Consider the following 25,787-nt stretch of genomic DNA (forward strand, 5'->3'; position numbering starts at 1 on the left):
TTATTTAGAGGAAAATGGGTGGGTGTGGGAGGGAAAAGAGAACAGGTAACCTACCTAGATGATATACATTAATATGAATTTGGCATTTTCCAATACAAGTCAAGAGATCCTTAATTAATAACTGTATTGCCAAAAGAGGGGAGGAGCGGTTTGCCTTAATCCTGCCAGCATGTGACTGAGGATATTTCATGACTTTCCCCCCCCCAAGATCATGACAAGTCAAAGTGGTGGTAAAAACAATAATTTCGCATCAGATCTATTTCAAGGAAACTTTAGTACTCATCAAGATCTCTCAGCCCTATGGCAAAGAAGATAACTTGCAGTCTGAAAACAGATAGTGAGCTAGTGTTTGTGAAAAGCCATACACTATTCTGAAATAGATCTTTCCCCAGTCTTTTAAATTGACGCTATTCCTCTTTGCACAGGCAATTAAATATACATCAATGCTTAGAGCACTCCCTTGGGACAGCAGGTATTTGAACTGAGGCTTCCATGTCCAGTTCTACTTTTCTTTTTCTTTAAAGAGAGACTTGGAAGTCTGGGTTTCTTTCCAACTCTAAACTCAGAATCTGCAACCTTCAAGCTCTTCACAAGACCGAGGACATGAGACCACATGTTCAGGAATAAACTTGAGTAAGAAAAATAACAGTTCTGCCTTTACTAATTCAGATAAAAGTACACAAAGCACATTTGGTTACAACAACTATGTTGTAGGCAGACATTAAAATATGTACAGTAGCTACACAGATGCTACATCACCCAGATTTCTTAGTGTAAAATTGTTTTACATTTATATTTATACTTCAGAGGACTGAAAACTTCTTCCTTCATGATGTATTTTAGTAAATACATAATCACAGAATCACAGGTTGGAAGGGACCTCGGGGATCATAATGCTGCATTCGAGCAAAACAAACAGCAAAACAGTCCCCTGAGGCCCTGCTCTTCCTGACCTCAAAGACTAATTTAAGGCCTAAAATATGGATTATCAACACTAACCTTTTGGCATATATTATCATCACCACACCCCTTTAACAAAGGCACCACAGAAACAGATATTGCAATGTTTTAGTTTGTGTAAACAGCAGTCTTTTTTAACATCAAAACAGTAACCCAAATGAAGTCCTGTACCAAAAGAAGCATTTTCTTTCATCATATGTAACGCTATGTCTGTGTTTTGGCTATTTTCCCATGAAATCATAGTCAGGGAGAACAGAAGCACTTTGTTTTTGTGGAACTGTTCATGTATGTGAATACACATCCTAAGTTTTCATCTCCATTTGCCAAAGCTAGTATTCCTGCATAACACCAAACCTATTCATACAAACAACTTCAGTTTCCCTCGGTCTTCTAATATCTCTTAGAATATTCTTTTATATTTGATTTTTTCCTGGGGAAAAGCCATTATTACAGATCCTTTCCAAGATAAGAGAGTAAGGAAGACGTACCTCAGATTCAACTTCACAAATGCATTCCTGTAATGTTTTACATTAGCTGTCCTCACGTAACAGGTATTATATCTCAAACATTTTCTCACACTTACCAGATCCTCTAATAAGATTGATCAAGAAAAGTGTCTAAAGATAGGGGGAAAGAAGTACTTCAGATCGGGGAAGCAAATTTTAGAAATAAAGTGGGAAATAGTCCAGACATCTAAAAATCTGCCCAAACAAACAGGGGAAAAGAAGGCAAGATGACAATTGTACTTCTATATAAATCTATGCTCAGGTACACAAGAAGCGTATTTAATTTGAACACTGAGAACAGAGATTGGTTTATTGACACTACCTTGCCAGTTAAAAAGCCAAAGCCACACAGCTACTCACCCATCGGCCAGTTGTCATACACATGTTTTGCAATATCAGCTGCAGAGTCATTTGGTGAAAATAGGAATTCTTTCGTTTTCCCACTTACCAAGATGAGGCGCAAATTTATCTGTTATAAAAAAAAAAGCAGTATTAGGAAAGTATCAAGAGAAGACTTAATTTTTTTTTAAAGTTACTAAAAAGTTGCCACTGGTTACACAAGATTGATCTAAAGTGATTTGATAAACAGTTTAAGATGGTTTTAAAAATAGGGTCAAAGGGGTCAATAAAATTGTGTTCATTTACACATAATCTAGGAAGATTAAATTCTAACAGCTGGCATTTTTGATGATTAGCACCAGAAGATTCTGATAGGTAGTGATTGAATCAACTGTGCCATTAAAAAAGCTTTCAGCAGAGTATTAAAAAAATTCCAGCCAAGACACACTGGCAACATAACTTCTTGAATGAAGAGGAAAATTATAAACCTGAAAAATTAACCCAGAGAGCAGTAAAAATATCAAAAGCTGCACCCAAATAGCCTATGAGCCTCAGTAAAAGCCCTAGCACGCTCCCTCCAGTATATTTGTCAGCCCTGATCTCACCGGCTGCATCTCCTACAAAACACTAGGGAGTCAGACAGCATCATTCCTCAGTGCCAGCTGCCACAGAACTTGAATCCCACTGCCAGTCTTCTGAACCTAAAACTGTTCCACCGCTGTCTTTCAATACAAGCAAAGTAGTTGAGATCCACATGCAATACAGTAATAAGACCACATCATAGTTGTTCTGTCATTGATTTCCTTTATCTAACCATCAGCATCTACAGCTATAATTTTCCTCTCTTCTTTTGGCAAGTTTCTGAATATAATTCCTCTTCCAAAGAGCATTAAAAGAGCTCGCTGTGACATTACTTAAAATGCAAGAGACTGAATTTTGGCTCCTCAAGCAACTGCTAGCAAGGTCACAAAATGTATTTGGGTAGCTAGCACTTACCAATGTCCACGGCAAGTAGTCGTCTAGCTGTTTTTGTGTTTTGGCCTACAAAACACAAATCTTAGCAAGACTTCAGTATGCTAACTGCTCGGGTACTTCTTCCAAATCACGCTCTCAAGCTGTGGCTCTCATTTTAAGTTAAGTTGCAACAAAGCTTTCCTTGTTGGAATTCAGCAAACTTTTCTAGATCAAATACCAAAGGAAAAATTTACAGCAACGCCCAAGTTTAAGACTTCTTCAGGGTCAAAAATTCTCAGTGCATCATACCCACTGAACATGACAGCCCTGCCCCAGTTACCTACTCAGCACTTACTTCAGAAGCTCTCCAGACAGACTGTCTATTCTCTCTTGAATGCTTTGGCTTGGATTCATCCCACCTATCTTTAAGCACCTAATGGAGGTATCCAAATTACAATCTCTATCATCCTGCACACTTCAAGATCAATGAAGAAAATGACCCCTCCAAAAAGCAATTCAGTCTCTATTTCTAAGTGTAGCAAGGATAAAAAGAGTTTGCATAGGAGGGCTACGTTCCCCTCCTGTGCCTCTGCTAACGCCCTTCAGAAGATATGAGTCCTGCCATTAGCCCAGGAAAGAAGCCAAGTGGTCTGAGAAAGCACCACAGCCACTGTAAGAGTATTGCTGCATACCAGGAAATCGCAAAAAACTTTATGGAGAGAAACTTCAGGAATGCTGTTTAGTCAAAGACAATTATTCATAACATTCAGAACACACCTGGCTATAAATATTAAAGTTCTGTTTCCTGTGATGTTTCCAGAATGATTTAAGGAATTATTTTCAAATCTCACCTAGATTTAGCAAAAAAAGCAGACCAAGTTTCACTCCCTGTTTACTCCAAAACCCTGACTACTGTAGTGAATTACAGCTTCAAAACGTTATGCCTAAATCTAGCCATGGCCAGACCATGTCCACTTGTTGTTTTACTCATACTGTCTTTCAGTTTAAGTAGTTTCCCCCCCTCCTAGCTGTCTCCACCTGTGTATGTATAGACTTAAATATATGGTTCCTTTAGCTGGACTATGCAAGGCAAGCTCTTCAAGCTTTCTGTAGTAAGATATCCATTTCCCCATTCATCCTAGGAGCCTGCCTTTGCACATTTCAGTTTCTTCTCTTTTCTCCTCAAAACAGATGACCATTTCTGAAGCACACTATACGATGCCTCACCAGATGCTCGTGTAACACCACCAGTAATTTCCCCTGTCTAACGGAAACATCTTCAGTGATTGTGTCCCATGAGCAACATACCTTCTGCGTAAGGGCACCATGCTGTTTGCTCAGTTACTTCATACCCTTCCTGCTTTGATCCTTTCAATTATTCAGCCTCCAAGCTTGTAACTGGCATTTTGGCTGTAACTCCCTAAAGCACAAGGCTCAAAATTTCATCCCACTCCTATTACTCCATCCCTCCCAGGGAAAGGAGGCTAGGTGGAAAGAAGTATTCTGCACCACAGGATGTTCCAGATCTCCCCCATGTCTGGGCCTATGGCCATGAAATCCCCCCAAAATTTCTATGTAACACTTTTTTCTCTCTATGTTAAGGGCATTTTTTTAAACTTCACGTCATCAACAAATTCTAGCAGCAAGATCCCTTTACATGTACCTTTGTCATTAAATGAATTAGGAAATGTAAGACTGATCTGACAATTGATCTATAATGATTCCAATACGGAGTTCTCTCTGAGCTGGTTTCCCCCTCCTCTCAGCCACATCCTTTATGTTAGGCCCTTATGCACGCTCACAATTAAATCCTAATTTCTCCTATTTAACTACCAGTTTGCAATGCAGCACCACATCAGTTACTATGTACATATTCAGATGAAACTATAAATATGTCTATGTAGAAAATCAGATCAAAAGTCAGCTTGCCACGCAGTCTTTCACAGGCGGGGTGTACTGCGCTCCGTTCCACTTTCTCTATACCTCATTATCTTCAATTATCCTTTAAGCATTAATGTATTACAACACCAACATACTGCCAAAAATTGAGGAGGTTTAGACTGCATCACAAACTGTTATTGTACTTAGGAATGGGCCACCTGTTTAAAAAAAAAAACAAACAAACCAACCAACCCCAAATATTTGGCAGCAGTGCCTGCTGTAGGTACTTGTGGTGAGGAGCTTCTTCACCAGCAGCCCTCCTGCCTCTCAATTGCATCCCCTGCATCCATTTCCTCCAACTGGCTTCTGAGGACCCCCTCCTTAGCTTGCTCCATCTGGCCAAGCAGTCCCCCAGCTCTGATTAGATGCAGGTTATCTAAGGATTTCTTTTCCTTCATCTGTGTGCAGTTTGTCTGTGGTGGGGATTACCTGTTTTGAAGATCATAACACTTTCCTAGGCAGCAGACATAACACCAAACCATCAGCTCCCTAGAACTGTCTGATTTGGATCCTACAAGGAGATGATTTAAAAAACCCCAGATGATTAGTCTTGCTCAGCACTTAAAATATGATTAGGGCACAGCATTAATATAGAACTAAAGTTATTCTTCAGCTAGCATAACATTAAGGAGGCACATTTCTTTTTATTCTCACTATTGAGTTTTGAGATTGCCAGGCACGCTAAAGTAAACACAGAGAGGAGAAGAATATCACTGAGAAATAACCAAAAGTAACTTGGCTTCCTGGAAAATTTGATTAGGTCATACTTCTGCAGTTAATATACAATGTAAAAATCAATACAAACAATAAGGGGAAGAGTGAAAAGTAATAGTTCCTTCTTCCCTCCCCCCACCTGCCCAGATGAATAACTTAATAGTGCTGAAGTTCTTTGTTGCTGAAAAGCATTTCTTATAGTCTTACTGTGAAATATAAAAGATAAACTAATAATTTTACAGGATATACTACAAAGTATGTGTAAAATGCAAGAGGAATATTTTCATTAAAAAAAAACTTCACCAAATATCAGCAGAAGCTCAAAATAAATCCTTAAATCAGTCAAGCAGATGTTGCATCAAGTGCAAGGAAACAGCTGCTCTAATGAAAGGTTAAAGTATTTTCTTATTTATAGTACAGCATGCCACTGACACATTTAGTTTGCATGTTTGTCTATATATATGTGCATATATATATATATCTACACCTCCTTATATTTCTTAATCTTGGTTCAAAGGAATCTTAGTCTGGAGTTGCACATCACACTACCTCAAATGGACTGAAGCAAAGAATCCCAAAACTTGCCTTTAAATTTAGAGTCTAATCTCATTCCCCTCAAGAGTATTGGGAAATTTAATGGTTTGCAACGGCTGTACTACTTATTCTGCAAGCCTGAGAACCCCACCTCAAACAAACTGTAGGGGATCTGAAACAAACCTTTCTGGCAAAATGCTGCTAATGAAAGTTCATCTCTAAAAGAAAAAACATAAAAAGTATATGTGTATACACATTTACTCAAAGGAAAGCATGGGGGAAAAAATCTTGGTTAAGTATAGAAGTTTTGACACAAAAGCAGCAAATTTTAGTTTTTCAAGTTATGAAAGGATTCTTAGTGGTCTTAGCTACCCCGTATCATATTTCCTACGTTAGAAGTCAGCAAGAAAGTTGTACCTGTATCCCTTGTACACTTAAAGCCCCTCCACCTACTCACTCTCACAATTCTCCTGGCCCTAACAAGTTTGCTCTCCCACAGGGGACATAACGGTCCTGATTGTTTTTTTCAGGCTACCAAAGGGAATTCCAGCCTTTTGCTACAGCAAACTGATAAGGATCGTATCCTCACACTTTTGCATTATAGCACCAGGTGCAACATCACTGGACGAAAGCACTTAAGAGCTGCCCCAGTATCAGAAGTAGGATTAAATACAATTTGTGGACTGCATCCCCTCTGCACGGTTATATAATAGCACATTCTGTTTGTGATCTCAAGCATGCAAACCTCACCCTCTCTCCTCCGCACAACACAGCCAACACCAATCTCATATTTACAGTTTCAGTAACTACGCCATCAATGGCATCACACAAAGAATTTCGGTGAAGCTTATATATACAAAAAACCCATAGATATTTCCAAAGACTGTAGTAAAATTGCGACCACAACTTTTGGAACAGAAATTTGAGTCAGGTATATGCAGATGCAGGATAAGTTGGGCTTTGTTTGTTATAGGCATCTGCAGAGTTTGTTCATTATTTAAGGAGTAACTACAAATTGTCTTAGTGACACAGTGCTTCGGATTTCACAGCTAAAGTTAAATAAATGGGAAGTCACTTAAATGTTGCTAAAGAGAGATTTACAACCTACATGATGTTTCTTGATGCTTAAGTGACTTCCCATCTATTCAGTTAAACAAGTTATTTTGTTATCAGTTTTATGCTCCAGTAGCAGCTTAAGATTCCTCCCACCTTAAATTTAAAAAGCAGAGGAGGAAAAGTGTGTAGCATGTGACAATGTGACAACACCAAGTTTAAATTAACTGCTTTTCTTCAGCTGTCTAAGATTAAAATACATACACAAGACTAGGGTTTTTTTCTTTTCTTAATAGATGTGAAATTGAATTAAAACCTAACGATGGACCAGAAGGGAAAGCAATGACGTAAGAGGATTCAGAAATACAGACTCAAGTTTCACTTCTCAAATCCAATAAATTTACTTCCTAGTTCAAGTTCATAATGTTAAGAAATAAGTTTATTCTCCAAAGATACATCAACGTTTCCTAATGACTCTAGGCCAAAGAGAAACCTCACAGTGCCATGCAGTACACTTTACTGACTGAGTTCCACCAGATTCACATGAGAGGTTGAACCAAGCCTGAATTAACAGTCTAAATGAAGCAGCATTACACAGGCCAAGTCAGGAGGGGACCTGCAGGTTCTAGGCTCCCATTCACTCCTAAGGTAGATATAGAATCTCATGTAATCCCTTCTGGAAATATATCCACCTGAATATAATGAAGAACTTCAGTTTTCACACTCCCTGGAAGGCTGCTCTAGAACGTGACTGTCCCATTAAGTAGAGCTTTCTTCTAACTCCCAGCATAAGTTTATTCTTGGACAGGTTATATTCACTGATGCCAGACCTACTCTGTGCTTTAGTAATAATAGACTTTTCCCTGCTTTGGGGTTTTGATGGCTTTTTTCTTCATCTGCAGACAAGGACACACTTTGCTAAAACACACAAGCAAAGATTTTCCTCATTAACAAGCTGGCTCTCAGTGTGATCACTGTCTTCAAAGCTCTGAAGCACATCAACAGAGGTTAAGGAAACTGGGTTTGGTTAGCCTGGAGGCCTGGTGGGCACCTATTAGCAGCCTTCCTATGCCTAAATTACCAAGACATCGACCTCTTTACTGAGGTCCAAGACAGAAGAACAAGAGACAATAGTTATAAATGGAAACAAGAGGCTTTGAACTGTGATAAAGAAAAAAGTTTTTGCCCTGAGGACAAAGCAGGAGAAGAGGTCACCCAGAGATGCTTTGGACGGTCTCTCCTTGGAGGTTTTCAAGAACTAACCAGCAAAGCCCCACTCAACCTGGTCTGAATTCAGTGTTGACCCTGCTTCCAGCAGGAGGCTGGGCTAGAAATTTTCTCGAGGTCCTTTCCAAAGTGAATGATTCTACAATTCACTTTAATCTGCACCTGCTTTAGTTTTGATTCAGTTTTCTTAAGTATGCATGATCAGAATTATAAATAATATTTCAGGAATTTATAAAGTGATACTAGAACCTCCTCACACTGCAAATACCTGTCCATTTTACATAGTGAACCACACAACTGTCTCACATTTGCAATGCTCTTCTCTACTCCAGTCATTTCCACGACATAAGCCTTCAAGCTTGCAATACAAAATATTGCTTTTAACCACCCATGACTTACATGATATTTTTATACTAATGCAATTAATTTTGTTCGTATTAATTCAGTCTGAGAAAATCCAATCTTTTCCATACAACACCATGATCATCTTCAGTACTACTGGTGCCTCCAAATTTTCATCATCAACAAATTTCATCAGCATACTGATCTTCCTTGTGTCAGTGGCAAAAATGAAAACATCAGAAAGATAGCTGGTCCCAAAATTAATCTTTAAAGAATTCCACTAAGCAGCAATGCCAGCCTGATACTTCCACATCAAGCACTGTATCTTACCATCTTCACCACCCAAGTCACACACTCTGTCAAACCCTGCCTTCCCAAACCAATCCTTTCCTACACAACATCAACTGCTCACTGAAGTCAAGACAGATTATGCCTCTTCTGCTTTTCCCTCATCTGAAAAACTCTCTCCTTCCAAAGGAAATCGGCTAATGAATCCATCATAATCTAACTTCAGTAAATATATATTGTGAATTTTATTCCATTATTTCTTCTCTGCTCCTTCTTAATATCCTTCTTGAGGCGGTCATTCATCTATCAAATTCAAAGTCTCTCTCTACATCCTTTCACTCATCTAACATGCAGATATACTTGTTGTTTCTTCAGGTCAAAGACATCATCAAGCATGCAAATTCTTCAGATATTCTCCTTATACAAACCCAGTACTCTCAGTTTAATCAGCATCTGCCCCCTCAATATCCAAAGCCTTTATGTACACTCCTACTTTGTCTATTCTTCCATTTGGTTTTAACTGTATTGGCTTGTGATCATTGAATCCAATGTCAGTTTCCCAATCAGCCTTCCGAAGATCTCCAGAGCTTTCTGGAAATTTAAGAGACACCTCTAGAATAAATAATATTAACTCCTTCTTGGCCAAGAAACTAGCTGGTAGAGGAACTGAGATGCAGGTGCATAAGGTAAGAAAGTAAGCGAGCAAGAAGTACAAATTTGTAGCCCAACGATGCAAGCGTTCTCATGAGAGAGAAGATATCCTTGATTCTGGACTGTTGTTCAAGAGTCACTGCGTAAAATAAAACTATAGTTCTTATGAATCACACTCCTAGATGCCTATTTTCACCAGATACTTTATAGGGAATACACATAACTTAACTGCACACCTAAAGGTTACATTTGGCAACACTCAGAACCCCTGCATTTAGCTTTAGACACACAAAGAGGTTTTGCTCTACCCTTACAATGCCTTGCACCTACAATAAATTCACTTCATATTAGGGAAAAAATGGACATGGAACATGAGAAGTAACATGAACTGTCATTGTGACTGAACAAAGCTCTGAAGCTTCATTGCCAGCCGGCTGACAGACCTGCGTCACTCATTCTAAGCCACACCACACGCCACTTGTGGAAGTAGGGCACTCCCAACATGACACGATGAAAGTGACAGCACCCCTTGTCACTGTATTCAAGACTAAGGTGAACTTCATAACCAGTTCCAATGACATACTCATCTTTGGATTGCTACAAAGAGAAAAAAAAAAAATACATTTTTATGTGCAACTGCTTCCTCAAACAAGGAATAGATAAGGCAACTTTACATTGATAAAAACTAAGTTAGCAAATTTCAGACAAGTTTGAAGTGAAGGGAAAGAGAAAGCCAAAATGAAGCATAATGTAATTTTATTTAGAAGAGGAAAAAGCAAAATCCTATAAGCATTTACTTCGGTAGCGATGATAGAGCTAGCTGTTTCTATGGAAACCACCACATTCTTGAACTTAAAATCCTAGTGCTTGGTCGCACTTCAACCATTCCCTCACTTCAGCTCAAGTAACACAGGAACAAGGGCAATATATTCTTCAATATCCTCCTATGAGTTCCAGGGTTATCTTTTAAGAAGAAACATCGAGACAAAATTCTTCTTCAAAATAAATTAATACCGATATTGTCATAAATAACCAGTAGAATACAATGGATTTCAGTGGATTTTACATACTGTTTCCTTTACTATCCTGACTATTAAGATTCCTGGGACAAGGCTGGTTTTGCTCACTCCTCCTCAACTCCCCCCCCCCCCCCTTTTTTTTTTCCTTTTGGAGAGAGGTGAGGTGAACACAACACACCAAAGCATCAGCTAAAGCTACTTAAGAACTTTCACTGAAAATCAGTTTTAATAAGAAAGTACGAACAGAAAAATAACCTTTTTTTACTGATTCTATCAGTAAAATATTTTTCAATAATTAGATGAAACAAGAGTCACAAATGCCCACCCAGGAATAACTTCTATCCCAGCAGCACAAGATAACGGAGGCACTCCATTACCTGAAATAATGCACGTACTCAAGTATCTGGTCCTCTCAGCTCAAATGGCATTTTGTCTACTGTACCCCAGGTGCATGCTTTAATTATAGGGTACAAAATTAACCTGCCTCCTGGTGGCCCCCAAGCGAATCCACTCCAACAGGAAAGATTCAGAGAAAGACCTACTCCCATCACTCATTAGCCAGAGACACAGCAGTCTCACCCTGCACATGCGAAATAGATTTCTCTTGTGTTATGATTGAATTGTCTAAGTGCCTAATAATGATAATGTGTAAATTAAAACATACAGAAGACCTTGTTTTGGAATTGAGCTTTAATACAAATAGATAGCAAGAATGGCAGAAAGAGTTAACCGTGTGGCGTTCAAGCTTGCTATTGCCAAAGTTCATCCCTTCAACCCAGCGTTGCAGTAACTGTATTTTCACTTTGAAATAAAGTGACTAAAACACGGAACACAAACCGATATACTCAGATTAACATGAAATTTTGGTAGAGATCATTTCAGCGATCAGTATACCACACTGAACCAGTCATTTCAAAACACAAGAGTGGAAACTTGCAATGCAGTAATAAAAACCACATCAAATGACAATGCACACGAGAAGCTCATGCTTGCAGACTGAACCGGTTCGCTCTGGTGAGCGCGGTCACAGCAAGGCGGTTTGATAAATCTGGTGTTTTAGAGCTTCTGCTCTCAGGAGGGACTCCCAGTGAAACTGGAACCGGCCCATCCTGGAGAAACATGCCCTGAGGGTCCCTGCCCCACAGTACATGAGTTAGTGGTGACTTCTTCAGAACATACATACAATAACAGGAGAGAAGAGCACTCCAGGTTTTCTTTCTGAAGTGGGAAAGAGTGTGAGTAGGATAGAGAAGGTGCCTGTTTCTGCATTTTCAATCTCTAGCTCCATAAATACCTTCTAATGACATGTATCCCAACATTTGACTGCAGAATTTAAAAGGGAAACCAGCACATACCATCTGTTACCATCCTGCATCTCTTCTCCAGAGCTGCCCCTGGATAAGCCCATCACATTTTTTTCACCCTCTCATACCAGTTGGTATTTAAGCCTTAGAAGTTCACTACACAAATATGAATAATGATAACGCTAAGCAATTAAATTTTTATTTAATCCTGATAGGACTCAACATTTGTGCTCATGTATTCTAGAGGGAGTATTTATGTAATATTATAAAATATTATTTAGGACAGTTCAATGTCATCTTTAAAAAGAGATATGCAAGACCATCAGGTCTGTGAATGCTTATTTTGTGAAATGTTTGGCATCTCAGATCTGAAAATTAATGCTACTGCTAACAAAGGAGAAAATACAGTTCCAAAGAACCAGTTCCATACATAGCTGCTTTTTCCAAGTCCAAGGGGCAGATACCCTCCACTGCTTCTTAATCTGCAATCAATCCTTTTTTCCTATCTTTAACCAGTTGTGTGGGGCTCAATTTGATTTAACCCATGTTCCTAGAAGTTTCAGATGCAGCTGTTCCATGGTTACAAAGAATAAAGCAAAGCTAATGACGGGCAGGAAAGAGTATACCAAATGCTCAGTTTGTGCACTATGAGAAAACAGAGGAAGAAAACTGAGTTTCCTACTGCATAATGGAAATTTCAAAAGCTGTGTACAATATACCTAGACTGGGAGGTATTACAATTTTATAACCAGCACAGGTCAGTGAGACCATAGGCAAAGCTGAAAGTAATCTTTCAGATATAGCGTGGATGAAAACACACACCAGCTTCGATTTGACCAGAAATGAAGCTCAGAAAAGTGAACACAAAGGAAAACATCAAAAATAAAGGGGAAAAAAAGGCACATTTCAAGGGAGCTGCTATGAACCGGAAGCAATCAAAACAATGATCATTGCAAGCAGCACATGGTCATGGATATCTAGTTCCACATGCTAATTTTCAGGAGAGACAAGTGGCATTGTTTTTCCCCTAAATGGAGTTTTTAAAAGTGATTTCTCATTTTAAGTTGTTTAAACGTATTAAACACATATTGTGCTCTCTGCATTCTCCAGTCAATCTTTATTGAAGAAGTTCAATTACTCTTCCCCCTGCTCCTGCTTTCTACCATGCGAGACAGGAACAGCAGTTAAGGATCATTTCAAAGTCAGTGTACATATTCATTTTTCAATTCTCACCAAAAAGATGCAAATAACTAAACAATTTAGACACTTTTTTTGAAAAATCTTTAAATAAGGAAAACACACATTTATTTTAAAAGGGGAAAAAAAATCCCCAAACACCCAACTTTCTTGGAAATGAAAGGTCCACCCATTAGTTCCTTAAAAGGGCATAATGACTCTTGAGGTGGTACTTTTCCTCAGAAACAAATTAATCTCCAGTGCAAAGCCTATTTTTAAAGTGTGCTGCTCCTCAGGCTCCAAAAAAGGGACACTGACAACCAAGTACAAAAATAGCCTGATCAGGAGCAGAAGAGAAATAACGGAAAAGCAAGGAAACAACCTTCTGAAACCAATTTTGTCTTATATTTTCTTTTGCAATACCTGTTGCATTATATGGTTTTAATGCAATTTACTGTGCAGTACAAAAAACACAGTGACTAAGTAGAGGATTATAGCTAATATAAATCCTATGTGTCATTTAAACTAGAACCAGCTTGTGAAATTCTAGGAAAAACAAAAGCCACTCCCTAAAGACAAGTGAAAAGTGGTGTGGTCCCCTGAGAGCCCCCTAACATGAGCTCTAAGCTATTAATAAGGTCATTGTACGAATTAAAAAAAAAAAAACAAACTTCCCTCAGATTTTTCAGGATCTACACCCCAATGAAAATGCCAGCTATAGGAGGCAAGTTTGCAGCTTCTCACTGTACTAATTTTGGGATTCTGCTGACAGATCCTTCACCTCATGTTCTCTATCTTGGTCAGCACTAAAGTATCACATTTTTCAAGCCCTGAGAGAGACTGTCAAAAATGAAATGGAAAGTCTTGAATATCTTTTAAAACGTAAAAGAAGCAAAGAGTTGCACCTTGACTTAGGGATGTATTTCAGTTCACTTGGGTGGAAATACCATAAAATTAAATTTTTATTATTAGCTACTGATTCCTAGCTTTTCTGGGCTTACTGTGTATCATGGCAGTCAGCCAAAGTTTTGCCATTCCAAAGCACTATCTAAACCACTGAGCTGTGATAATTAAAGGCAAGAGACTGGGCGTTATATATTTTTGTCTCTGATGCAGAAGATAGTTCAAAATTTAATCCAAATGGATGTTTCAATGACCATAGATCTCGTTTACTCTAGCAAAAGCAAGCAACTCTGATATTAATGAGTACACAACCTTTTCTAATTGCTTTCCTCCTAAAAGAGCACAAACTCTGGATTATGTGATAAGAGATCAAGGACTGTGATGTTGTTGCCAATTTTTTTCAGAATACAACTCTTCAAGAGCAAATAGCTTACCTTGACCTATACCTGTTCTTCTCAGAACAGAATAATGTACACTGTTTGCCTTCCATGAGTTACCCTTAACATTCAACAAAGATGTAAGACATGTTTACAGAAAGCTTACTGTTTTTGTTCTATTGAAACATTATGGCACTAATTCATCCCCAAGCTAAGCCTGAAGTCAACTGACTGAAGTTAATGGACTGATATCACAAATACGGTCCGATCCAGTTATTTACTATGCTCTACATTCACTGTTGAATACTAAAAGGCACAGCTTATCCACTAGTGTTCTCCCAACAAGCTGGCAGTCTAATAGTAATTCTTATCCTATTTCCATCATGAAGAGCACTAGCATGTCCAGACTGACTACTGATGACTAAAACAGTTTAAGCTGCCCTTTCATTTTGGCCACCTCCTTTGCCAGTATTGTTATGCCTTCTAGAGAGTCAGAAACATACAATTTACCAGTTGTTAGCTTACTGCTCAACTTCCTTGGATAATCGAGTTCCTGATGCAGCATCCCTGTATGTCTACCACATGGTTTTGTGAAGTACTTGCCACCACAGTAGTAAAGTGGACTGCATCCAAAGCAGACTGCATCCACCTGGCAAGGTACCTTAACCTTTTTCACCCACACAAAAGTTTTCCTCAATGAAAATTAGATTTTAGTGATGCAAAAAAAAAAAAAAGGAGAATTAATAAGAAAATAGTTTTAGAGAGCACACGTTTAATATCTTTTCCTTTCTTCATTTGTCTTGTATGCCCACAGCCTACACAAAAATCATCAAATCACATAAAAATGCTTCATTTCAGTCCTCCAGAAAAATCTATCTACATACAAATATGAGAGGCACAAATTTAAGATCCAATTGATATTCAGGCATCTTCTAAGCATAAATATCATCTTGGTCTAGGATCTCACTAAACCCTTCACAGAAGGGGAGAATAGTGATGCCTTCTTGAATGCATTTCAATCTTTTAATCGGGAGCAATTATAAGCAACACCAGTCATGACTCTCAGTTCATACTTCATCAACAACTCATTATAACAAGCCATCCGCTCTGTGTCAAAGTAGTGAGTAAGGTTGGCTTCTGTGAATCTGGGGCAACATGTGTTCTTGCTTGCATCTTAATTATGGTTTACAAAACACTAGGTAAGGACAACTACAAAGGTACATTATTGAAAGCTCCCCAAAGTCTCTATGATTCTTACCTTTAAAACAAAAAAGAATTAGTATTACGCCCCTGAACTAATCTGTTTGGCTCTATACACATAGGCAACAGAAGAAGAAACCATTTCACAGGCTTTTGTCCTCATGCATTGTGACTTTTGCTAGAATAAAATCATTTTAGACTTGTCATATTTCAAATCCTGAACTTTCCTGTCATCATGTTTTTAGCACACGTGGTCAATACAGCTAGCACATACTACTCACCATTTCCACATGTTCGAGTTCTCTGAGATGTGGAGATGACCTGTCTCTCTCTTCCTCTTTTGTTTCTCGTGAACTCAGGTTGTTAGCTTTTTAGGATAGCTCCTTGTTTTGCTTTATATATAATACTTGCAGGCTATAGCTCATTTACAGAAGAGATATTTTAAAATTAAGGGTGTTTTATTAATAGTTCTTCAAGTTCTGTAAGGGGTTTTAAAGACCCTCTCACCCCATGTTTTCATTAAGGCAAAAGGCATGACAGTCTGGAGAGATAGCATCAATGTCTGACCATGTTATGAAAAAAATCTCACTGGTACCATTGGTTATGACTAACTACAGTTAATGGAGAATTATTTCCCAGACAATTACTGAAGTTTTGTAATTATCTCAATTGAAGCATTACTTTGATGTTACAAGAAACAGCAAACATTCTCTTCCAAAAACAAACAAGCCAGAAGGTGTTTCTTATTGGGACTCAACACATTCAACTCAGAGTTGTGGATAGATGCCCATGTGAGATATGACGACCAATCTTTAACAAAAATAATTATTAGGGGAAAAAAAAAAAAGAAAAAAGAGAAAACATATTTTCATTGCAGGCAAGAAAGATGCCGTATCTTTGTGTTTGCTGTCATGACACAAAAGTTAAAGCAACTATGTTTTTCCAGAGAAGAGCATAAGAACAGAAGTTAGCAAGGGGTCTGTGAGGAGAAACAACATCCATTAGCAAGAATCTTTTTTGGGGGAAATATGTATGTATGTATTTATGGACTGAATGGCAATTCTGTGTAAACAACCTGATTTTAACAGTGATATAGTTCAAAAGTTTCTAATTACCAGCCAACTGATTTTCTAGCTAATTACTAAGTCACAATTACAGCACAGTAGTCGAATTTTAGATATAACTATTTCTTACAAAGGGTCTAGCATATACTCACACGACAATATAGAAAATACAGCCACTCTATAGGAAGAGAATGGAAGTCCACATAGTCAGAACTATTTTCGTTCTTCCCAATAGTTTGGGATACAAATCATTATACAAAGCAGAAAGGAGGATCTGGCATTTAGAGAGAAAAGTGCGTTTGTCATACAAAACAGCTATCAAGAAAACTATTGTCTTAAGCTACCCATGGCTTGGGCGACTATTCAACTGAGAGTCAATCAGCATCAACCTGCGACTAGTGATACTGTCACTTAGTGGTGCCAGACACAGCTATGGCATCATCTGCTTTTCATATTAACATTCCCATTCAGTAATTAGTTTTCAAAGAACATAATGAATTCTCATGTGCATATAACTATTTCATTGATTACTTGAACAGGCAAGACTGTTTACTTATAATAAACTTTGTATAATTTGATAGGCTGTAAGTGTTGCATGAACACTGTGTACTGTTTACACTACAAATCAAGGATCTGAGTAGCTGGATAAGTGTACACTGTGCCAGATACTGTCTAGAATCTAAACATCACGTTACAGGAAAGTTCAGTCTTCTCATCCTGGAAATGCATTTGTTAGTGTGTCAGCTGACTGACAGGTGAGTAGCACTTGGGACAGTTCGCGTCCGATTTAATCTAAATAAGTTTAAGTGATGCTCAAAATTTTTTTTTCATTTAAGACTTTATTAAAAGCTTTTAAACTACTACAAAGGAACTAAACAAGGCAGCCCAGAGAAGAATGACAAAGGAAACTGGTAGAAGTCGAACACGATGACAGGCCACAAAAACTTATAAAACCTGGAAACTGTCTCCCTGGGAAAAAAACAACCAACCAAAAAAAACCACGCCCCCAAGAAATACGCCACAAAGCAAAACAACAACAGCAAAAAACCTCCAAAACAAATCCAACCCAGTTCCAGACTGCAAAGGGGAATAATTAAATATTTTTATTATTTGAAATAATAATAATACATTATTATTTTAAAATTTTATTTTTCAATATAATTTAATATTTAGACATTAAATATATTACATAATCTATATTTTATCTATATATGCCAGGTAAACCAATAATTTTATTAATGATCCTAAATGAATTATTATTATAAAATATATAATTATTAAAATAATAAAACACAGGAATAATAGCAGCAAGGGAAACAGAACAGCAGTAAAAGGAAGGAAGTAAAGTACAATGGTGAGGAATGTGGCATGGAATGAGACTGATGGCCGTCAGCTACAATCTTTGTAAAGCTATGAGGCCTACAAGGCCTCAGTCATGAAAAATAACTGGCCACAAATATTCATGACCTGGCAGTTAAAAATAAGTAAAACCAAGGTACCCGTCATGTGAGCCTCTCAAGTTGCAAACCTTTCACCAAAATATTGGTTAAATATACCTTACATGCTATGCCCCAAATAAAAGCTTGCCCAAAATACGTCTGAGCCAAAGGTTTTGAAACTTTTACTCAAATAGCAAAAATTATCCTGGCAAAAACTAGTTTCATATTTTAAGAACTGCAGCACAGAGAAACTATAACAGAGTAAGCAAAACTCCTCTCTTCAAAACCCATGGTATTTTTGACCTTTCCAATACATGCCTCAAAGGTAGAATTAAAAAGTTTCATTAGCTTTTCATGCAAGTACTGAACCAGCTGATCGTATTCACCTTCCTCCCCAAAATCATCAGGGCACTATTTGCTCTCTGCGGAAGAGACCATTGTTGTGATTACCTGCTAACAGTCAAATCTCAAAAGCCTTGGGGTCATGTTCTTAAAGCAAAGTAAGAAAGATCATATGTATGCTCATGCTAAGCAGAGCAGACCTCACTCTTCTACCCATCCAAACTCTGGAATAGAGAATACATCTGTTTTCCATTTTCCCTTCTTTAGATGTGAAGACAATGGACTTCATCCATAATAAACTAAAATCCTCATTACGAAATGTAATATTACCTACATTATGAGCACTTATAGACACTATATTGCGATACAGAAAACAGATTAACAACACACTAAATATCAAAACAAGACTAAGCCTCCATAAAGATTTTATAAATATCAGTGCAGGAGAAGGGCAAACGATCTGAACTTCAAAACAGAGGTAAAACACAAGTGCATGAAAGAAAATAGATTAAGAAGTAAAAAGTGACTAGTGTTGTTGAAAACAACCGTGTTTTAAGTTTTATCTGGAGTACATATATTGAGTCAATCTGGTTGCATTATAATGAAAAATTACTTACATTGAATGCTGCTATGAAAAATTAAGATACATTACCTGTAAAATTCAGTTTTATTAATAATGTGAGTCTACATACAATATTAATAATTCACACATTCAAAGAAAAGAAAACAGAGACAGTATTTCAGTCTTATTCTAGATTGCTTGTTGGCTCACAAGTTTAAAATTCTCTTAAACTTATGAGATACTTCCTTTGTGACTCCAATATCATTAGCATCTTGCAAATGACACCTCCAACTTTCCCCATTAAAGCCTCTGCTAAATAAACAGAAGAGCAAAGTCCATGTACAAGCAAACACTTCTGTAATTATTAATTACAGTATTACTTCTCAGTGTAAAAACCACCTTTGAAAAATCCTAACTTGCAGATGGACCTCCGCGCTTCAACACACAGCAAAATTGCCCTGTGTAGTCAGTTATTACATTACAGCAAAGAGTCTCAGGATCAACCCGACTAAATCCACCCCAGTTTGAGAAGTTTTAAAAATATTCAACTTTGCTATGTTTAACTTCTAATGTAGTATTTAATATTAAGGTAAAACAAGATATAGAGAGTACTCTGTCATTTTGCAACATAGGGGTGAAGTTATAAAGCAACAAAACTGGGCAGGTAGGAAGATAAAAAGTTGTTTAAAACTCTTCCTGCCTCTTGTGATTAAAGCAAAAGAATAAAAAAATACCATCAAAGATCAATCCAAGCATCTAACATAGCTGGAGTCTTATTTTGACAAAATCCTAGTCTGAATATCTCAGAGAAAGAAGTAAAAGTCTTTACAGGGACTCTCAGTTCCGCAGTGCCATAACTGAAGGATGTTTTCCTGCTTTCAATGACTGTTTTTGGCTCTTGAAATTTAACAGTTCTGTTTGATGTAATTCATGACAATAATTTTCACACTGATTCTTATGAAATTACATCTTTTCCTCATTAAAGCAAACCAGTAAATTCTACTAAATACTTACCTCACACAACCTTTGTGCTCTTTAAATCTTTCAATTCATGTGCCTCACTGTCCAAAGACAATTTATATAGGTATCAACTCCTACAGCCCTTTCCCATCCTTTTTCTTACCTCAAATGAAGGATTAAGCATATTTTTCATGTCCAAAAAGGTAGTAATTTAGTATGTCGCCCACTCAAGTTTGGTCTATGTTGAAAGACTGTATTTAATCAAGAAAAAGTGTCCTTTTACCCCCAAAACAGCATTTTTACCCTTGCATATACCAGAGTTTCATGCTTCTCCTTGAATTTAAGGGCTAATAATTCATAGCTACTCAGAACACATTATTGTTTAAGTTAATGTTTAATAGTAAACAATTCAAAATGTGATACTTCCATGTATAGATAACGTTGAAGTCATATACAACTGTACTAAGTCTAAGTTGCAGAGGGAGGTTGGAAAGAACACAACTTCGATCTTTCTTTAAATACTGATAATGATTACCACAAAACACATGCACACTTACACAGAGAAAACACATTTCCTCAGAACTCTGCAAATTGCAACACAAAACCAAATGTTTCTTCCCTACTAATTACTTCTTTTGTGGTTTGGTAACAGCACTTGCACAGAGGGACAGTACTTGTGGTAAGCTAAATGAGCACAGGGACATAAATCAAAAGACTATTTCACCGTACTTCTCTGCTTCACAAGCTACATTCACAGACACTCCTCAGTCAAAGACTTCCAAACTTTCCAAAGGAAAATACAATGGTAATTAATACTCCCTTGTTATTATACTGTTTGTTTCATTAAAGAAGTATAACTGACACTGCAAACCACAAGAAGCAAAAGTCATAGTGATTCTTAATTTTTCTTTTGTTTTCCCCTCTCTCAGTCAACTGAGCTGTCCTCTGCAAGGATGCAGCGTCCAACTAACACTGATTCAATAGAAGAATACAAGAAAGGCCTCTGCCTCATTTTTGTGTGGTTGGGGGGGACCTCGGAGTTTGACTTGCAGCTCCCCATGCTGCTGCTTCTGCTGCCTTGTAACAACAGGCTGAAGCCAACCACCTTATCCTAAGAAATTGTTACTGCTTCGTAGAAAAGCATTAGAAAGAAAACCACAGGGAAATATTAATGATGGCAAGCCACTAAATGGACCCCCTTCCGTCCTCTTCTGTCACCTCAAAAACACACACATCCTGTGATATGATTCTATTCCTGCACAGAAACCAGTGCAGGCAGAAGCACTAAGAAATACATATAGGGAAAAAACTATTCTATGAGCAAAGCAGGAAGACCAAGAGTTGGAAGCATAAGTCCATGACAGCAGGCCAAAGGCAAAAGCCTTCCATTTTCATTTTGAAAGGTGTGCCATACCTGTGCACATTTTGAATAGTCTGTTAGACGTATTGTCCCTGGAAATGGGCTTAGAAGTATTACTCTAAGTACATGCTCTTAGTTTGAGATTAAGGAAAAAACCCAACAAACATTATTTTTTACCAGTATCTTCCACAGGCAGTGGTTCACTGCACAGAGAATAAAACCACTGAACCATCAGCTTCCAAAATTAACAGATTTTCCTTTAACAGATGTTAAGCACTAAACAAACCAGAACCATAATAAGCCATCTGTCTTCAGGCACAGCCAAAAACCTTGCAACTTCTGATCAAGAGTGCTTAGAGTAAGGAGAACAACTTTTAGTTATTTCAACGGTACTTTAAGAATTTTAATATATTTTTATGCTAGCTTCTTTTTTTTTTTAACACTTAGTGTGTTCTAGCACAGAAATTGTATTAGTAAGCAAAATGTTTTTCCCTTTGCACATGTTCATGTATGAAAGCAGTAAAAACAGAATAAATATTTAATTTATTGAAATAACACTGATTGCTTCCCTTTCCATAAAAACAAGCATGAAGTGTGTGAACTATAAATAAATGATATCATTTAATAGATTAGATATTTTTGTGTACACTAAAGGGTTAGTAGAGTTGTTTTAGTTTTGAAAAGTCACAATCATTTTAATTGCTCTTGAAACAATAAGGTTACATTTTTCATGTATAAAACTGCAAGTTGTACATCCACAAAAACATTTTTAGAGAAAGACAGACCCACATTCACTGCATTAGTAATATACACAGTGTTAGAAGGAAAGAGATGGTTAACACTGACCAAGGTTTTCTAAAGTCTTCTGCCATTGATCACATTTAATATTCTGAGACTTCCACCTGTGAGGCTGACATTTTCTACGCTGGTTCTCACCTAAGATAGGGCTTGCTCTGTTTTCCAAAAGGAGGACCGGTGTGAAACAACCATGTCTGAGAGAAGCAATGGGACAAGGAAGAAGGAGAAGCACTTCCACGTATTTTTAAATAAGCAACTTGTTTAATTAAAAGTTCAAAACAATTGTATCAAGACAAATGGAAATAAACTTAGAGGTCCAGTGGTAAGGCTTGAGCGATGTACCATATGTTGATCATTAACTGATGATCTATACATAGCTACCTTCTAACTCAGAGAAGAAAAATCATCTATTTACAGTTATCTTGGAAACCATATTAGAACACATCATTTACTGCTTCCTGAAAGAGTTACATCTTAAAGGGAAGCTTCGCAACAAGTCATCCTTTGCGGATGTCATTTTAGCTGATAGCTTTCTGGTAATTAATTCATTGGCCAACATTACGGTCTGTAGATAAGGTTTATTTCCTACTGCAACTCACAATGAATTAGATGCAACTATATAAAGAAGTAAATACAACTGAAGAAACCAACACCATCCACAGCAACACAGGTGAGTATACAATGCTGAGGAAGTCTTTATATAAGCATTACATGTCATAGTCAGCTTCCCTCATGAATCATCCTACAAAATTAACTTTACTTTTTCTAGGTGGGTAACTTCTTGCTCCTTGGGAAAAAAAAAACAGCAAAAATCACTAGAAAACACATATTACATCACCCTTCCTGTTTGACTGTGACTTGTCAGGAAGCCAAAAACCAATTTATTTCCAGAAGGTGAACAAGAACTGCAACAAAACACTCTGATGACTCTGTTTAATCCCTAGTCTCCCCTGAACTACTGTGATCCCGGGTGCTCTTTGCCCGCCCTGCCTCTTACAACACTTCAGCTTCCTATCAATTTTCTTATCTATTTTCCTAACTTTTCCCCCTATCAACAGTGTTTTCTACTTACCAGCACCCAGTCCAAAGTGACTCATTTGTGTTCACACATTTACCTGACATTATACATCAAACCACCTTCCCTCAATTTAGCGTCCTACATATCTGACAATTCAGGTAGCTCAGTCACAGCACAATCCAAAGTATGCTAACATTTTACCTCAAAACTCTTGTCCTACCTATACCTACTACTATTCTCCCACTTTTCTGATGGCTCCAAGTAGCTGCTGACCAGGACTTTCATCATTCAGGCACCTTAAAATCTTAAAATCTTAAAATTTTCAGATTGCCTGAAGTATTATTCCCACCCCCTCCAAAAAACACACACAGACACTGTCCACCTTTTCCTTACTTACCTGCAATGCAAAACTGCCTTGAAATCAAAGTCTAACACACTTAACTGTGACCAGAATAAAGAAATTATCCCTTATAACTCAAGGTTGGCACGGAAATACAAAAACCCTACAGAAAAACCACAAAGACAGCTCCGCTGACTATTATTATGGTCAGTGGTCTTAGAACATCACCTACATGTCAAAATTCTTGCAGAAATTTGCACAAGAAATTCAGGAGGAAAATAATGGAAGGCGTTAATTTTGCAGTAGCCAGATACAATATTCTTTCTGAACAGAATGGGCAGCATGGGATAAAGGTCAAGATGTACTCACTGGATCATTAATTGCATGTGCAGGATCAGTTGCCAGAGAGCCAAACAACCCAGCAGAAAACAGAAGTGTATGATACAAAGATAAGCAATCTGTTTTTCATGAACTAGGGAAGAAAGAGATAGCAAACGAATATATTAAGAATGCTAACATTACATTTAGATCTTTGCAGATCATTCTGGAAGCATATAAAAGGGGTCAGAGAAAAGCATGCTGCAATAACAGAAAAAGTGATGAGAGGAAGAGAACCTGGAGAGTTCTAGCTGTAGGGACAAGTAGAGAGAACACAAGTTACTTAGAGTTGCTATGAAACAAGAATCTGAAAGATTTAGATAAAGATCTCATTAAGGCCTTTCAATCACACCCATTCAAAAATGGCACCCAGATTATAGGCCCAAGTGATGATCAGAAAGCTGATACTGCCCACGTAACCAGAACAGAGGTAAAGCAGATGGCTTTAAGCCCAGTTCTGTTTGAGCTAGTCAAAAGATGTGTCAGAGGGACAGACAGATATTAGCTGAACAAGGAGACAAGCCTGGACTAGAGGTTTTCATACAAACCTGGCAGCAGATGGTTCTGTCTTTGAACACAAATATTTTGTGAAGTCGTAGCAAGGAGAGACAGACCAGAGATGGGTGCACAACTGCAAATCAGCAAAGTACCAAGAACAGTGTGTTGCAAAATCTCTACAAGAAAGCTTGAAGTAAAAAAGAGAGTCATCTAAAGAAGATGCAATAAAGACACTGCGGGGGAAAAAAACAAGATAAAATAACGTTATAGCATTGCTGAAGGACAGACTACCTCAAATCCATTATCACCCCAAAGCTGTATTTTATTGCCATGCCTGGTCCCAAATCTACATCCAACAGTGAGATATATACATTTATCTCATTTAGATGTTAGTAATAAGCACATTAATATTGGACAGAGATAGATGGTGTAGTTGAAGATGACATTTCTCTCAAAGATTAAAGTGGGCACAGAAGGAAGAACAAGAAGTTTTAAGTCTTCTTTAGTTGTTATTAGCAGGACAAAAACAATTGAAAATGACACCTGATTTAAAAAAATTGCAATTCCATCTTCAAAAAAGCAAGAGAGTACTTGTGTTAGCACAGTGGAAGACATTCTATGAAGTATAAATTAAGATGTTTCAAGAGAGATTAAATATGTTCACAGCCTTTCAGGATTTCTAATTTTTTTTTAATCCCTGGTTTTTTTAAAGAGGTTCCAGAGGAAGCAACTACATGTGGAACATAACACAAAAAGACAGCATCCCTGTCAAGGTAGGTTTCCAGAAATAAAATATGGCAAACCATCTGGATACAAGAGGGAGGTCTTTCAGATTCAATCTTCATGTAAACCAGTTAACTGTAACCTTCTCTTCCATTTCTGTATTCGTGTTCTTTATATCATTTACATTGTCTATTTGAAATATTATAAATAGAGTATGTTTTTGAATTTTACCTTAACCTAGATTTAATTAAAACTTATTTCAAGGTAATTTTTAACAACAAAGCAGTCATTCACCCTAAGGATTTGGCCAATTTATGAAGCATCTTTATTTCCCAGTATATTCTGCTGGCTATCCAATAAAGGTAAAATATATACGATCAGAAGTTGCACAGGATTGTTTGGTTCACCATGGATCAGGAAAAGGAGGAAGCTCTTTTACTAACTGTTATGACCAGAAGACTTCTCTAGCAAGCAACAGTATAGAGGAAAGTAAACCTGAACACTGAAGGTGTGCAGCAAGCTTATGAATGAGTCAAAAAAGTTTCATATACATGAATGCAAAAAGCAAAAAACCATAATGCCGTCAGTTATTCTTACAGTATTTTCCCCCCCTTTAATTCAAAACCTCTCCTGCTCTTATTTATGACCACTGCCCTTCATTCTCCCACCTTTTTCCTGTAGTAAAGAGCCTGGCTCCATCTTTTAGATAACCTCCTTGTAAATACTAGGAGGCTGGTGTTAGGTCTCCCCAAAGCCAGTTCTTCTCCATACTGAAGAGGTCTGGCTCCCTCAGTCTCTCTTTACAGGAGAGGTGCTC

At 37.5% G+C, this 25,787-nt stretch overlaps 1 protein-coding gene across 1 annotated transcript in view; it reads right to left on the reverse strand.

Annotated features, from left to right (window-relative positions):
* UBL3 (ubiquitin like 3) overlaps positions 1 to 25,787 on the reverse strand; it is a 58,478-nt gene that overhangs the window by 8,724 nt on the left and 23,967 nt on the right. Inside the window, exon 2 of the mRNA XM_075084473.1 lies at positions 1,827 to 1,935. Within this exon, the coding sequence (XP_074940574.1) occupies positions 1,827 to 1,935 (109 nt within the window). The remainder of the gene's footprint in view (positions 1 to 1,826; positions 1,936 to 25,787) is intronic.

This window comes from Phalacrocorax aristotelis, chromosome 1 (genome assembly GCF_949628215.1).
Source record: "Phalacrocorax aristotelis chromosome 1, bGulAri2.1, whole genome shotgun sequence".
NCBI classification, from domain to species: Eukaryota; Metazoa; Chordata; class Aves; order Suliformes; family Phalacrocoracidae; genus Phalacrocorax; species Phalacrocorax aristotelis.